This window comes from Morone saxatilis, unplaced genomic scaffold (genome assembly GCF_004916995.1).
Source record: "Morone saxatilis isolate NCDOM2014 unplaced genomic scaffold, NCSU_SB_2.0 Contig18, whole genome shotgun sequence".
Taxonomy (NCBI): Eukaryota; Metazoa; Chordata; class Actinopteri; family Moronidae; genus Morone; species Morone saxatilis.
Genome location: NW_023339740.1, coordinates 28,756,765 through 28,773,064, shown reverse-complemented (window position 1 = coordinate 28,773,064; position 16,300 = coordinate 28,756,765). Strand labels below are relative to the sequence as shown.

At 43.8% G+C, this 16,300-nt stretch overlaps 1 protein-coding gene across 1 annotated transcript in view; it reads left to right on the top strand.

The window, feature by feature from the left end:
* dag1 (dystroglycan 1) overlaps nt 1-15,920 on the top strand; it is a gene marked incomplete in the record, with an annotated part of 24,702 nt that extends 8,782 nt beyond the window's left edge. Inside the window, 2 exon segments of the mRNA XM_035661831.1 lie at nt 11,612-12,073; nt 12,190-15,920. Of these exon segments, the coding sequence (XP_035517724.1) occupies nt 11,612-12,073; nt 12,190-14,016 (2,289 nt within the window).
* Nucleotides 15,921-16,300: the final 380 nt, after the last annotated feature.

The window sequence follows — 16,300 nt, the reverse complement described above, 5'->3', positions numbered from 1 at the left end:
TATAATATTTCTACTGACTATAAACTAAATATTATTTTGGGTTTTAATTTATATTTAACTTTGGATATTACGGTTTTACAGTGCACACAAAGAGTCGTTGGCCCAAACACCTCTTTACATGCCCCTTTATCAAGAAAATGAGGGTACCGAATAATGAGATGATTATGTGCAGCAGTGCAGAGGAAGAGCGGTTGGCTGTTACACAGAAAGTGAGGTGAAGAGAGCAGAAATAAAAGTCAAAAAAAAAAAAACAATTTTGTGCTGCAGCTCTGGTCACTTTGATTCCTATTCATGTGGAACATGAACTGTGTTTGTGTGCACGGAGGGGAACGAAAAAGAAGGTGGTTCAGATTTCTCGCTTCAAGGGATGTTTAAAGATGTGGTGTCGAAGGTGTGTGTGTTGTGTGTGTGTGGTGTGTGTGGTGTGTGTGTGCGTGATTGAGTGTGTGATGTGCTGAATGATAGTGAGTATTGCTGGGTGGCGGGTGCAGCTTTCAGTCAGAGCCGAAGCTAAGAGTCTGGCGGAAAAAACGAGCCCACACGCTGAGGGCCTGGAGATGAACACACACACACACACACCACACACACACACACTCAGTGTTATTGTTCCCAGGCAGGGTTTGGTCCTAACACACACACAGCACACACACACACATATGGCATATGTATATATTTATAGCCGTATAGTGTCAGTATCTGTGCCCTCTCTTCTCCTCTCCGTTTTCGCACACACACATCTGTCTCAGTGGGACTGATGTTTACACTCTGCGTATGTTTAGCTGCCGGTGTCCAGCTTGGCGCGGCCAGGCAAGCGAGCTAGCGTTGTGTTATAAGCTGCCTCCTCCTCGGACGACTTGCTGCACAGCGGCAAGCTGCGCGCTCGCCTTCTCACTCGCCTTCCAGTTGTCCTTGTAATACAAAACACCACACACCACACCTTCTACAACCATTGGTCCTCACACACTCCCCGTCCTTCGCCCTTCACAATTCCCACTCAAGTAATTCTCTTTTGCTGTTGCACACGACACATACACTCCTTTATTTACCAACGTGGGACTGTTAGTCTACACCCTCCAAGAGGGACCCTATTCAGTTTCTTTGTATTCTTTATTTTTTATTTAACTGACTTCACGTCAATCCAATCTTCCAATCTTTTATGACACAGAGCAAAGGAACTCGTTAGTTAGTTAGCTAGCTAACAGCCATGGCGTAGCTAGCGGAGGCTCACTGGATTACCTGTACAAAACACAACTTTATCAGTGAATTTGGGTGAAACTAGATTAATTATTTTATCGGAGAACAAATATTGTCTCGGCTAACTGCTAATGTAGCTGCTGGTCAGCGTTGCACCAAACGGGGATCAGCAGCCTCCAGTGGAACACAACCTCTGAAGACAGAGGACGTTTGACGAACAGCGGTACCGAGTTGATTGTATGGAGTTTCCTTGAATGGACTGAAAAGAGCCTAACTGGTTCGCTAACGAGTAATGTTAGTATGTTGAGCTGTTAGCTGTTACTTGACTGGCTAAAAAAGACACTACTTTATTCGCTGTGGTCAAACTGTCCTCATGATGGTGCAGTCAGTCAACAGAGTCGCTAATGGGAGTCGCAGCTAACAGCTGCTGGGACTCTGGATAGCAACAAAAGGAGCTTCATATAGCTTTGAAAGTATGCGGGGGGTCCGGCCGGTCGGAGTGTCACTGTTTTGATAATACGGGTTCTTACACAGGTGCAGTGCCGCTCTCAACACACACCACCTCAGGCGTAGCATCTTTCTCTTCCTCTACAATCTCATCAACCCAACTAACAGCTGGAATTCAAAACAATTATAGGTCAGCTATACTAGTTGGCTCCTCATTGTGTATTCTAGCAAAGCAAAAGAGGGAGAAAACCAGTAGCGGAGAGGGCAGAGAGACACGGAGAAAAGTGAAATGAAGGAGGAGCTCTAACATGAGTTCATTGCTGCAGGCTTGTGGCAACACCACAGTGTGTGCGTGTGTGTGTTGTGTGTGTGTGTAGAGAACACGTAACGCTTTAGCACAGGTCATTATAGCTAAAGAGCCTCTCCATACATTATTACTATTAATAGTAAACAAATTATATAATAGGGTTGTATTTTGTGGTTCAAGGAATAATGTAGTGAATTAAATGCGGCGAAACTAACCACACGTACACGATTGTAGTGTTCCTTCAAAAACTTTCTCTATTTTACTGTATAACATTATAATAATCATGTTTTAGTCACTCATGACAACCGTCCTAGTGGATGTCTGACATTGCAGGCGTCACCTACATGACAATAGCTCCTAATTAATGGAGCGTAGACAGAGTGTTAATGTTTATTCTGAACGTATTTCATCTGTTGAGAAAATGAATTTTCCACGTCATTTCAGTTTAGTTACACGCTACTCCAGTGAGAGACTCTCAGGTACATCTCAGGTTCCAAGGTGTATGAGACTTTTAATTTTGGATCGAGAAGGCGTACGCCGGAGCTCTGGGGATGTCTTCAATTGTAGTGGTATTCTAGATAAGTGAGGGATTCATTGGTAATTATTGCTTTAGTCAGTGTATGGTAGATCCTATATAACAGCTGTATCGGCACGCTTTTCGGCGTGACTGGAAGGTAAACACTTTCTGTTAGAGTTAATATTCACACATGTGGACGCGCTCGCGCCGACGTTGCCCCGAGGATTGGTGGAATGTACAAATTAAAGCTGCAAGCAGCATTGGCGCGGCGACTCGCGTACCCGAGCGCGACTCGGGCGCACTAGGCTATGAAGACACAGGGAGGCGGGCCGAGGGGCGTCATTGTTGCCGTACGTAACACGTGCGGACCACCAACGTGAAATTTTTTCCTCGTCACCCCACTCCCAAAGCCCTACCACTCGCCAGAGAAGCGTGAGAGACCACTCTATACGTTGTCATGCGTTTCAGACACTGCAAAAGCACCTTGACGGATTTCATAAGAGAGACGCTTCTTCAAGGCGACAGGTGGAAGTTGCCCAGTGCCGACGCGCATGGACAACACATGTTTGTGTACGCACAGTAATTCCGAACTTATTGCCACCACCACAATTGTGTGATAGATTGCAGTATCGATCCGTTGATGAGAGTCAGATGACATATGATCAGAAAATCTGTAGGAGTTAGGGTTGAAAATAGAAGCCTGAAATTGCCGGAAAAGAGGCATCACAAGTGGGCGACTTTTGTAGCCGTTTTACTGCCACGGACCCACTCCTTCAATCGGTACAGGTCGACGCAGAAAAAGCACCGCCGGATCCATTTCCATGACACCTTATCTTGACGTGTATCGACAAATTTTCGAAGTTCCAAGTGTGATGAAAATCTGATAGGGAGGACGTTATTTAAAATAGAAGCCCTGGAAATGCCAAGAAACTGACAGTCACGAGTTTGACAATATGTACGCGAGTTCAAACAAGGGGCCGCCAACTTTTGACTGGCAAGCCAGACAGGACGACGCCCTTCGAGCGTAACAGGTTCGCAAATAGCAAGCGGCGTTCCATTTAGCCACACTGAATGTTTTTGGACTGCTAGGCTGAGAATTATTGAAGCGAGATACCGGACACCGGGCATATCCCATAGGAGGGAGTCTGTCGCTTAATGACAAGGCCAAGGAAAGGGTGAAATGTCATGGACCGCCAGTGAGTGAAAGCTTATAAAATGAAAATAGCCGACTTGTTCCTGTGGGTTTTGGGGCTACTTTTGAGGTCCAAGAGGTTTTTGTGCGTCTCGGCACCTTACACCATGTACTAACCGAGGTTTCATTATCCATATCGGTGACGACGTAGAGCGCCGGGGCTGGCTGTCTAAAAATACCAATTATAAGGGGGGGCGCTAGCAGAAGAGAACCACGCGGGAAACACGATTTTTGGGTATGTGACTAGCACTGCACCAATCGCTACAGCATGCCCTTGTGAATCTTCAGCAGTATCGATAAGTAATACGGTTTCGAGCGCGAGAGTGATTCCTATACCGGTTCACGCGCAGAGGCGCCACCTAGTGGACAATGATTTTTTTTCCTTTTGTTTACATAGGGGAGCCTCAGGGGACCAATGGCAAAATCATTGTACCAAGTTTCGTTTTAACTACACCGTGTCGATGAGGAGAATACAAACTTGTTCATTTTAAAGAGCGACCTTGGTGTCGATGGGCCTGAACATGTTGCACTGGATGCCTAAGGAAGACACGGGGGAACTATGGACCCAAATACGTTGATGCTCAGATCGGACGACTACCAATGTGGAGAATGCTCCACCTTCCTTGTTTTGATGAAAAATGTTGCCAGGAAGTGCATAAGTTATATAACTTTTATATTTTTTGAATATCAAAATACTTTCATTACTTTTTCTTGCACAGGACGGGTCTCAGATGCTACGTGGCAAAAAGTTGGGTGTGCAAAGGTCGGACAAAAGCGCATAGATGAACAGGAAAACGTAATTTTCTGAGCATTTTGACAGTTTGCTATTCGAAAAAAACGATCTAGGCGTAAGTGGGCGTGGCCGTATGAATGGGGAGATCTCAGGCTCCATTCCAACCGAACGGAAGATGGACTAATAATAGTTTCTTGAATGTGAGACAGAGCGACTGCGACATTCAATTCAGCGTCACGAAATTGTGCCGACAATAGCGCGCCTAGTCGCCGCGGGTTGCTTCGCTAGGGTGGTGCCGACCTGAAGTGAACACAGGCGAGAGTAATGGTGATATCGGACCAGGCCAAGACAAGTTTTGTTGCCAATATAAATGGCAGTGATCTGTTATACTGTTCAGGCGTGGGTCAGAGACGGCAATGCCAAGTCAAATCGCTAAGGAAGAAAAAGAAAGATACAGAACCGGCAAGCAATAACAATAGGAGGGACCTGAGGTTTCACTGTAGCTCGGTCCCATAATAACTGCTTCTATCATTTACCAGAACGCAATGCAGGGTTGGTGGATGAATCAGCCACGGAATAACACAGTTGTTGTGAAGCATGTTATTTGTATCAAAGAAAAAGTATCTAGAAACGGTATATTTCAGGGACAGGATTGACCCTTCCATATAGGCCCCGCCCCTTATTCTGTAGTCTGGGCTACACAAATAACACGACACGTGTCACTGTTTATAAGTAGAGGTACTGCTACAGAATCTATGGCGTAATCTGTGTTGAGAACAAGACAGGATGTTGCGTTTTGTACAGATAACAATAACCAAAACAGGCTCGCTAGGCAGGTCGTTCGCAGATCGGCCTGGAAACGATAACTGGGGCGTCCACCAATCGAAAAAGCGAGCGAGCAAGCTGGGATAGCAGGGGTTAGAGGGTTTATGGTGAGGGGGGAGGAGACTGCGTGAGAAGTGGGGCGGGGCGCGGCCGGGTGTATAATTAAGTATATCATCCTCTCCTTTTTACTGTAATAAAAGTCATTATCTGTGAAATTACAGTAATTATTGCTGTTTACACTGATAAAAACTGTATTTGGACAGTTTACCAATGCTTATACACTGATAAACAACATTTATTCAATGTTTGTGTTACAGAACAAATACTTTATACTGTTGTCACTCATTTTACATAATTTTAGAAATGTATTAACAGTATTGAATTAAACATTAAATATTTACAAAAAATTTGATTTACAAATATATTTTATATATCTTTTTATATAAAAATAATCTGTAAAATAAATAAGAAAAACAACCATAAACATACAGATTTATTTTACAGTGAGTTGCTCTCGTCTCGCTCCACTTCTCCCCTCTTTCACATTATCTCTCACTTCCTCCTTCCTTGTCCCTCCTCTCTCCTTACTCCTCCTCCTCTCTTACCTCCACGCTCACCTTCCTTCCCCTCACCAATTTCACTTCACCCCAAGTCATCATATCACATCCTCCTCCTCCTTCCTCACCTCCTCCAACTATAACGCTTATCTGTGGAGCTGTCAACCGGGTCCCCGGTAACAATGGCCTCCTTTCTCCGCGTTCTCCTCTCGCCGCAACAATGAGCTGCTTTCTTCCCCCCGAACGCTAAGAGACTCAACGCCTCCTCGTAATATCTCTGTTTCTCTCTCTCATTCTTCCTGCTCGACTTCTCTCTTTCTTTCTCTCTATCCTGCCTCTCCGTCTTTGTCAATATATCCATCTATCTGACTGTCTTTCACTCTCTGTGGATAATAAAGGTGTGGTGCAGCTCTCCTTGTGATGAATGCAGCTGAAGGTGTTGATGTATGTGGTTCGTATGGGTTTGGCTGTGATCCTGAACCATATAGCGTAGCAAATGAGAATAATTTTTTAGTACTTTTGGGGTTCCAGAAATAAAAGTCCAATTCATTTTCTGCACAGACGGCGTTAGATGAATGAGTTGGAGCGCGCCCAAGAAGTCTCCTGGTTGAATCACCTAAAGATTAGCAGCTGTTTCAGGAAATATCTGATTTAAAAGAGTCAAAGGTACAAGACTTTAGATGTAAAAAACTTAAGGAGAAACAACTACTGAAGAGACTTCCAATCAATAAGATTAAAGGGATATTTCGGGGTTTTTGATCCAATAACAGATGAGCCTCAATCAACTTTTTCCTTTCCTGTACTTAAATGTAACATACATGCTAGGCTAATCTATGTTGAAACGTTGTTGGCTAGTTAGCTAGCCTTTTGCTACAGACAAATAGCAAAACAGTAGCTGACTAGCTTGCTCAGGCAGGAGGTACGGATCAGGCAGCGACACTAATTTTAGCAAAATGCCAGCTAAAGAGCAAGCTAATTTGCATCAAACTTTTGTTAGCTAATTAGTGAATTTTTGCTAACTTTAGCTAACTGCTATGTGATTATGTGTATGTCACTTTTTGATCTCATAACCATCTTCAAACTGTGGTTGCCTTTTAACATAGATTAACCGAGCACATGTACAGGAAGGAAAGGCTCGCTCAAATGTTATTGGAGCACAGAGCCAAAAGGGACTTAAGAACGGTGAATTGTTCAAAGGCCAAACAAGAGTATGTTTAGCAGACAATAACTGATGCTATTGTTTGTTTATGTTGGTCAAAAAGAGCCATCAGTGTTAAACTGAGACTGTTTATAATCAGTTCCTTTAGTATGTTCAAGTACAAGTTTGGAAGTATCATCATTATCATTATTGTGCAAGCAGCATTTTAATGTTGTAGCAGCACTTTCTGGGTAGTTTAAATTCTAACAATTCATTGTTTTTTATAACCTTTTTATAACCAATAACTGTAGATAAATGTAAACAGTACAATGTTTAAATACCTAAAAACTGTACTGAAGTTTGGTACTTATACCAGTACTAATGGTACTGATAAGATACATTATCAATACCAAACAGAAACAAAGCTGCAGCTGGTGTTTACAGTTGTGGAAAACACTTCCTCGCACTGTACAGATTCTGTGTCTTCAAACTGACACTGGACTCACCGTGTTAACAGTCGGCACCGAGGCCGCCGTGTCGTCTCCCTCCGAACTGCAGCGACTGTAAAGACAAACAGCTGATATGGCCGAGGGACGCCAGGGACGCAGAGAGAAATAAGGATGATGCCGCTGATATGTGATAACGTCTCACAGTGTTTCATGCCTGTCGCTCATACAGACTTCAAATAGTCCGTTCCAGCACAGTCCCCATCACTGTAGCTTATAGCGCTGATAGTCACGCCGGCTTTTAGGGTTGACATATGTGTGTGTGTGTGTGTGTGTGTGTGTGTGTGTGTGTGAGAGAGAGAAGAAAAATGAGAAAAATTATCAAACAACCGCTAACTTTGATGAGATTATCATTTCGTTTTAATTAACAGTCTTTTAAGTCGAGGGGGGGGTAAAACGGATGCTCACACTGGGGGTGATAGCCGTGCTCAGACCTCTTTACACATGTCAGTGATTCACTCTTTAACTCATCCAAAAAGGCTCTTATCTCTTCGTAGCTTGGGTTTTTACTGCCATCAACGTTAACATTCATTCATTGGATGCTTAAAGTTATTGTGTAGCTCCTCAAAGGGCCATGGTTGCTCAGAACTGGACAGGGTTGGGAACTTTCTGGAGGTTAATAAGCAGAAGATCTCATTTCTAGGGCGTCAAATACCAATGCTGTGTCACTGCCCTTTGGCGTCTCATACAGACGCAGAAGGTACCCCGTCCAGCTCCAATGTAACCCATAAAGAGCAACAAAGTCAGTGTAAACTGGTGGTTGGGATTGGATGGACAGGTCAAACAAACAAGACTTTCACTGGAGTTCATGTCCAATCAGATAACAGACAGTAATGGCTGCCCCTAACCTCACGTAATGTACTTAATCAATCTGGAGCTACAGTGAAGCACTTTGTAACATGAAAGGAGCTTTTTAAAACATTGAAAATGGAAGAGACCCAGGAGACTGGAGTTCATGTCCCGTGTGAATCCAAAAATTAAGACTTTTAAGTTATATAACGTAACATACAGTCATGGCAACCTTGACTTGTGCCACGTAACATACTTATTTTAGCCCAAATCATGATCTTGTCCTAAACCTAAACAACTACTTTTGTTGCCAAAACCTTGCGATACCCTGAAGCGTCTATCTGATCGTAGAAGACGCTCCACTTCTGAAACCCTTGTGGTACCATGTGCTCCTTCTGTCTGAGACGCAGAGAAACGTGACAAAGCAGCGTCGGTATTTGACAAATTGGGGTGAGAACGTGTTGTAATTAGACATGATTTTAAAGTTGAAATTCCTCGAAAGAGGCGGCACTTTGAAAGGTCATCATACTGCTCTGTAAATGCTCCGAGTAAATTAACCGTGATTGCTACTTCTATACATTATTTCTGTGCTTTAAGTTGCCCTTGCCACCACCTTTACGTCTCCTTCATTCTTGCTGTCTGGCCCCTCTGTGCTTCTCCAAATAAATCTTCCAAAACGCAGGGTTTTCCCTGGCTGTTTCAGAAGGGCTTAGGTGGTAACCTTGCCAGTGGTGTTTGCTGTATGGGAGGGAAAGGGAGGCTAGAGGAGTCTGTGAGAGCACACGATAACCTTTAGGGCCAAACATCAAGCTCTCTTGCGCTGAAGCCTTGTGCCAGGAAAAGATATGAAATATTTTTCTTGACATTTTGGGGGATTGATGTATTTTTCATGTTCTTTTAGGAAGGCAGTAAACTACAAGCTCTCTGCTGGGTTCATTTTGGAGTTTTAAAGGCACTATTGTGTTTTTGTTTTAACGCTTACTGAGGCAGGGACAGTGGCTTTAGAGAACATTGCTTTTGAAGGAGCCGTCAGAACTTCCAGAGGCAGAGATACACGAACCCGTCACACGGGGAAGCTTTCCAGTACGACTGCTGTGCGTCTGTGTTGTTGAGTAGTTGTTTATGTGGAGAGATTCAGTTTGTTTTTGTCCGTCCTGTCATTCAGAAGTAGAGGTGTAAGAAAATATTTTTAAAAATCTTATTAAAATATATTGTTTTGCGATATTTACACTGTAGCTTGATTTTTGTGGTTGAACTCCAACTGCTAGATAGCAGTGTTGTAAATGTAAAGTGAAGGTGGTGATATTTGATGTAGGGAGGGGGATTGATAAGATTTTAGAGTCAAAATGATGTCATCTTAACTGGATGAAAGTAGTGTATGAGTTTGACGTCAATGTTTGTCAGACAAACACAACAGAATCTATTAAAAGCTCAAGGGGATGCGATCCCGATGCAGATCCAATCTTGCTTAGTGATATTGAATTGTAACCCCTGTATTGTGATATGTATCGTATTGAGTCCTGCTGATACACAACCCTGTTCAGACGTTGCTCCATACGAGCAAAATTTCATAACATGATGCAGCTGTTTTTTTTGTCATGAGCTTTTTATATTTTCACTCTTTCTGACCGAATTATCAAAAAGAATTCAATTACATTTCACTAGTTTTTCACCTCCATATTTAATTGGCAACAGATAAGGAAGCGATCATCCTTGTCCTTTTGGGACGCAATTCAGTCATTTTCGGAGCAATTACGACCATCACGACGAGATTAACTTCCCTGGCAACTCAATTGTCCTCCGTCTTTTTGTGATTTAATTTGCAATGCCATGTCAAGAGGCGATTGGTTTTAAGTTTTGAGGCTGCGGAGCTCTTCTTTGACATATGAAAGCAAACATTGCTCGAGGAACCTACATTTAAAGACACACAAGTATCATTGTTCCTTTGATTTCCTTTTTTATGCAGTCATCGCTTTCAATGATATTTTGGGTGTCTCTGTTGCCAGCAGTGGACATTCTTTCCTATTGGAAAGAAAATGGAAAAGATTGATGTTGTGGACCTAAACTGTCAGTTGTAACATCGCTGCAACTTACAATTATCTAAATAATATTTGTGTTTCCTGCGGTAACTGGAATTTACATTCTTGGCCAAGAATCGTGACATCTTCCTGCATCGCCACCTCAGAAATTAGCTTTTTTATCTACCAGTGAAAAGGCCTGTCAGATTTTGATAATGACATTTTGAAATAATGACAGCAGAAAAGAGGAGAGCAGGGATACGGAGGGGGGGCGAGGTGTCAAAAGAAGAAAGAGGAAACTAAATATGAGAAAAGGAAGCAAAAGACAAAAAGAAAAGGCAGCAGGGCATAAATATAACTGTTGGTATAGCTTCGCTGTTTCCTCTACTTCTGGTAAAACAATATCCAAGTATTTCTGGGAAAAAGGGCAGTGGCTTGAAGAGGTGTGGAGGTTTGTCCACCGGGGGAAGGTTTTTAAAGAAATTGTCCATGAGGGGGTAATTGTTAAAAGCCCAGCTCTTGGCAAGGTTGACGTGTGCACTGTATGTCTGAGGGAAAACATATTTCTGTGTCTGTCTGTGGCCTTGTTGTCCATTTCTGTGCACGTCTGCATGCTTGAGAAAGTGCGTATCCCGGCGTGTGCTTTCCTGCGTGTGTTTGCGTGTGCGTGCGTTTTCCCCCGGCGCTGCCTGCGTGCTGGTTAGAGCATTAATGATGTGTCTAGGGAGAGCTGCCTCTACATAATTTATCAACCAGGATTTATTAGCCGCAGAATTAACTTGTAGAGGCCGGGGAGCACAGGATGCATTTGTTCTTGTTTTGGGATTTATGTGTGGTGGATGCATTGTCATTCCCCCATGATCCATTTCTCTCCATCAGCCTCCTGCCACAGGGACGTCCCCGGGTCGTATAATTAGTTATTTTAATTTTTAGTCAGGTTTAAATTACAATTCAGAGCTTTTCAGTGTGTCTGTATGTGTTGAATAGCAATGGCAGTTAATCCTGTTCATGTTGTTTTTGGCTCATACCCCAACGCTTTATTTCTTAGAGCACAGGTTGCATTAATAGCAGTTAAATTTAGACAACATATTCAAAGACAAGAACATGACAAATACAAGCTTTTACAAAATAAAAGTCCTTGTATCTGTATCCATAGAATTGTTGTGTACTAGACAAGAAGTTTGCTGAAGTTTTTTATCTATGTCTCATCAATATTTTTTTCCAGGAAAATGTCCAGTAAATTATCTATTTCAGGAGCAACCATAACTTACTAAATGTTCTACTCCTGAGAGCTTTTTTCTTCACTCTCTTTTCTTTCTTTTTTCTTTTCTTATACGTATATTGAAACATCGGTCAACTCACTTCCTGTTTTTGTGTTTGTCTTCCAGATCACAGAGATGGGTAAGGATTCCCTCCCTGCCTGGCTGCACTGGGATGCCAGCAGCAGAATCCTACAGGGTCTACCTTTGGAGGAGGATAAAGGTGTCCATTACATCTCCGTATCCATCTCCAATGACACAAAAGCCTCCTCTTCCTCAGAGGTGTTTTCCATTGAGGTTCACCCTGAAGATCATCTGGACGCGGACTCAGCCCAGCTCGCATCCAACCAAGCCTCCACGGAAGATGACGTGCAGCCGTTCATGTGTGGCAATGAGGAGCCGGTCACGGTGCTGACGGTGATCCTGGACGCAGATTTGACCAAGATGAGCTCAGAACAGAGGGTGGAGCTCCTGGACAACATGAGGAGCTTCTCTGGGGTGGGGCTCCAGCACATGAAAATACTGCCGGTGGTCAATAACAGGCTGTTCGACATGTCTGCATTCATGGCTGGGCCGGGGAACGCAAAGAAGGTGAGCGAGGGTGTGCAAGCGAGTAAATGATGAATGAGAATAAGTGCCAATGAGTTTTCTGGATAAATAAATACTTGTTAGAGAATTAAGTTAATAATTCTCAATCTGTTTCCCAGGTGGTGGAAAATGGAGCTCTGTTGTCCTGGAAGCTCGGCTGCTCGCTGGAGCAGAGCACAGTCCCAAATATCAACAGTGTCCAGGGTCCTGCAAAGGAAGGCACAATGTCCGCCAAGCTGGGCTACCCTGTGGTGGGATGGCACATTGCCAACAAGAAACCCCATGTCCCTAAACGGGTGAGGCGGCAATTAGGCAACACTCCAACACCTGTTATGACAGTGCTTCCTCCCACAACTGTAGTGGAGCCTCCAGTGCGGATTATCCCAACCCTCTCCTCTCCCTCTATTGCTGCACCAACGGAAAGTTCTGCTCCGCCAGTAAGAGGCCCAGTTCCTCTTCCGGGCAAGCCTACAATCAGAGTCCGTGACCCCACTGCCCACACCCCAACCCCGGGACCTCCTCAACCAACAAGGGTAATGGAGACCACCAGCACCGTTTCTATCCAGCCAACAATGACCAGGCATATTTATGTGGAGGCCACTGCCACACCATCCACACCTACCAGAATTACTACCAGGAAACCTAAGAGAGTCAAAACCACACCGGCCCCCAGAGAGCCAAAGACCTCCACAGCCAAGCCGTCCAGGCGCACCACACCGTCGCCTGGTATTATCCCGGATCCTTACAACGAGAAGCCTGTGTTGCGTAACCCCATCGACCAGGTCAATGCATTGGTGGGCACCTATTTCGAGGTTAAGATCCCATCAGATACATTCTTTGATAAAGAGGATGGCACAACAGACAAGCTACGTCTAACCTTAAGACAGAACCACAATGAAGTGGTTGGAGAGGGTTCCTGGATCCAGTTCAACACAACCAGCCAACTTCTCTATGGCCTTCCTGATGTCCAACACGTTGGAAAACACGAATACTTCATGCAGGCAACTGACAAAGGTGGCCTGAATGCAATTGATGCTTTTGAGGTCCGTGTTAACCGCTGGCCCATGAATGACAAGACCCCAGTGATATTTACGGCCCGATTCGATGGTGAGCCACGTTCAATATCAAATGATATCCACAAAAAGATCCTCCTGGTAAAGAAACTGGCGTATGTGCTGGGGGACCGCAACAGCAGTACAGTAAGTCTAAGGAATATCAGCAAAGGCTCTATTGTGGTGGAGTGGACAAACACCAGCCTCCCGCAGCACCCGTGTCCAAAAGAACAGCTCGCAGCCATGAGCAGGACGCTCGCCAGTGCGGACGGAAAACCCTCGCAGACCTTCAGGTACTCTATGGAGCCTGAATTCAGACCGCTAGATGTCATGGTCAAGGGAAGGGCAAGCTGCAGAACATATTCCTTCATCCCACCAGGAGAGATTGATATACCAGAACCTCCGGCTGTCACTCCAGCTCTGGGAACAGGCCGGCAGAGCACCGATGATGTCTATCTCCACACAGTAATTCCCGCCGTGGTGGTAGCAGCCATCTTGTTGATAGCGGGTATCATTGCAATGATCTGCTACAGGAAGAAACGAAAGGGCAAGCTGACCATCGAGGACCAGGCCACCTTCATCAAAAAAGGTGTGCCGATTATCTTTGCTGATGAACTTGATGACTCTAAGCCACCTCCATCCTCCAGTATGCCCTTGATTCTGCAGGAAGAGAAGCCCCCGCTTCCACCCCCAGAGTACCCCAACATGGCCACGCCAGAGACCACTCCCCTCAACCAGGAGCTGCTGGGGGAGTACACAGCTCTGCGGGACGAGGACCCCAACGCGCCTCCCTACCAGCCGCCACCTCCCTTCACCACTCCCATGGAGGGCAAGGGTTCCCGTCCCAAGAACATGACTCCCTACAGATCTCCACCTCCCTACGTGCCGCCCTAAGACTTGTTTAACCCTCCCCTCGTAGGGTGGAGGGAGAGGATGCCTGAGGAACTGTGACGGTTTCCATTCTGGTGTTTGTCTGTCTGGACATTTACAGGGAGAGATGACAAGAGGTGCTAAAGTACAAAACAGCTACAGGGGACTTTGGTTTGGGAGGGGGAGTAATGAGTCGGGTGGGGTTTTTACAGTCGACAGATGGGATGATTGGTTGAAACAGCTGGGAGGGACTACTGTTTTAGTGGTAGCCCAGCTACTAAAGTGGCCTAAGACAAACAAATTCTCGTCACATTGGCTCTCGGATTGACCAGTTGGTCAGAAGCGAAGATCGGGAGACGCGTTCTCCCTTCCCAGCATTTCATTTTTTCCCCCTCTGTTGATTTAAAATACTGGCTTTTATTTTCTTTTTTCATCATTACCCCAAGGTTATTATTCTTTTTATTTTTCCTGGACTGAATCGTTTTGCCTAACAACTCTTCTTTTGTCTTGCTTTTAAATAATACGAGAAGACAGTGAACTGCCATCAACTCGTGTTTTTAATAAGGAGAGCAAGATTCTCTGAATATGAAAAATCTCCAATCGCCCCTGCAGACGACACAAAAGGACAGGAGGCCGAAGCGTGTGTGAATGAGTGTTTATTCAGATTCAATACGGTTTGCCTTTTAACACTAGTTGTCTGTTTCTATCCTTATTCACAATGTCTAGTAAAGATGAGAATAACAAGGTAGCCTAAAAAAAGATTTAGAGATGAAATAATAAATAATTTGTTTGTTTCATTGGTTTTAAAATTCACTGTATATCTGGAAGATGTTCTGATAGATTGTGTTATATTTTTTTGGTGGTGGAAGAAAGCGGGAAGACTGCCTCGCTAAAATAACTCGCAGGAGCTCTTTATTCCTGTTTTATTCCGGTATCACTTACAGTCCATTAGATACAATAAATCCACCTTCCTCTCAGTTGCCGTCATCCCCTCTGCAGACAACAGGCTCAGTAAGGTGGAACTGGATGAGGTTAAAGTGAGAAAACATGAACTACTGTTTTTATTATAAAAGAGATTATGTGAGTTTAGTGTGGATTTGGATGCAAAATAAGTACTTTTATGCAGATTTCAGTCCGTGCAATTTTGCGACTTCAGGTTAACAAAACTACAGTAACGGTAAAAACACTTTTCTACACACATCCCAACATGTACGCCAACAGGAAAAAGGACCCCTCCGGTTTATTTTGGAGCAGGAATAATTATTTTTTTATGTAATGAGGCAGTTCTGCTCTGAGGAGAAACTGTGTGTGTGTGTGTGCCATGAAGACTCTCCCAGCTGGGATTGTACAGATAATTCACATTTTAGAGGTCACAGAGGTTTCAGAAAGGAAGAAAGAACCTTGAATTTCCAGTAATTAGCTCACTGACAAATTCTCAATGAAAAATCTCCTTCTAATTTTTTTACAAAGTTTTTGATACAGCCTCAAATTGTTTGATTATTAAAAGAAAACACGATTAATGATTAGCCTTCTGTGATTTGTAAAATCTTAGCCTAGATTATGATTCAATTATGTACACTTTCTGTTTTGTTTGTCATGGGTCACATATTTCAAGTGTTTTATTTTATTGTGTGTGTTTGCATATTGAAATGTATCTCCCACTATACAAAGACGGAATGACCGATATTTTAATGTAATCACAAATTTTATTTTTACGTCCTTATGTTTGCTAATGAGTTTCAACTGAAAGTGACCCTTTGCAATAATAATGTAAGGTACAGTCCGCTCAGCGGCTGGTCGATGCAGGCTCAAGTGAGTGACTCATAATATTGTTGGTTTTTTTTGCAGGATGCCAAGGCTTTTTTTTTTTTGCTTTTCAAGTGTGCATTGTCATAATAAAACCAACTGGTACGATAAAAAAAGAAAAATTCCTCATTCATGTATCTGATTTTCTTCCTGTTTCTTTTGGGAGTTTTTTCCACCTGTCATATTCCCCACTCCGAACCTGACTGATGTTTATGGATGAGGTTTTTGATCACTGTCACTTTTTCTACTGCTCCCACTTAGCCTTGAATTGATAAATCCATGTGTCTGAAGTCCACAAGAGGTTTTACCTCCACAGACGGCAGCTTGCTGCCTGGCAACCCGTCTACAGTCTCTGGACTCACTGGAACGGTCGCACTGCTGTCCTTTTTGTACTAAATTATATTGCTATTGAATGACTAGTTGGACAATTCAGTTTGAAAGCTCTGCCCATTAAAAAGGCTCCGCTGTGAAAACACTCTCTCAGCTCCATCTGTCTTCACAC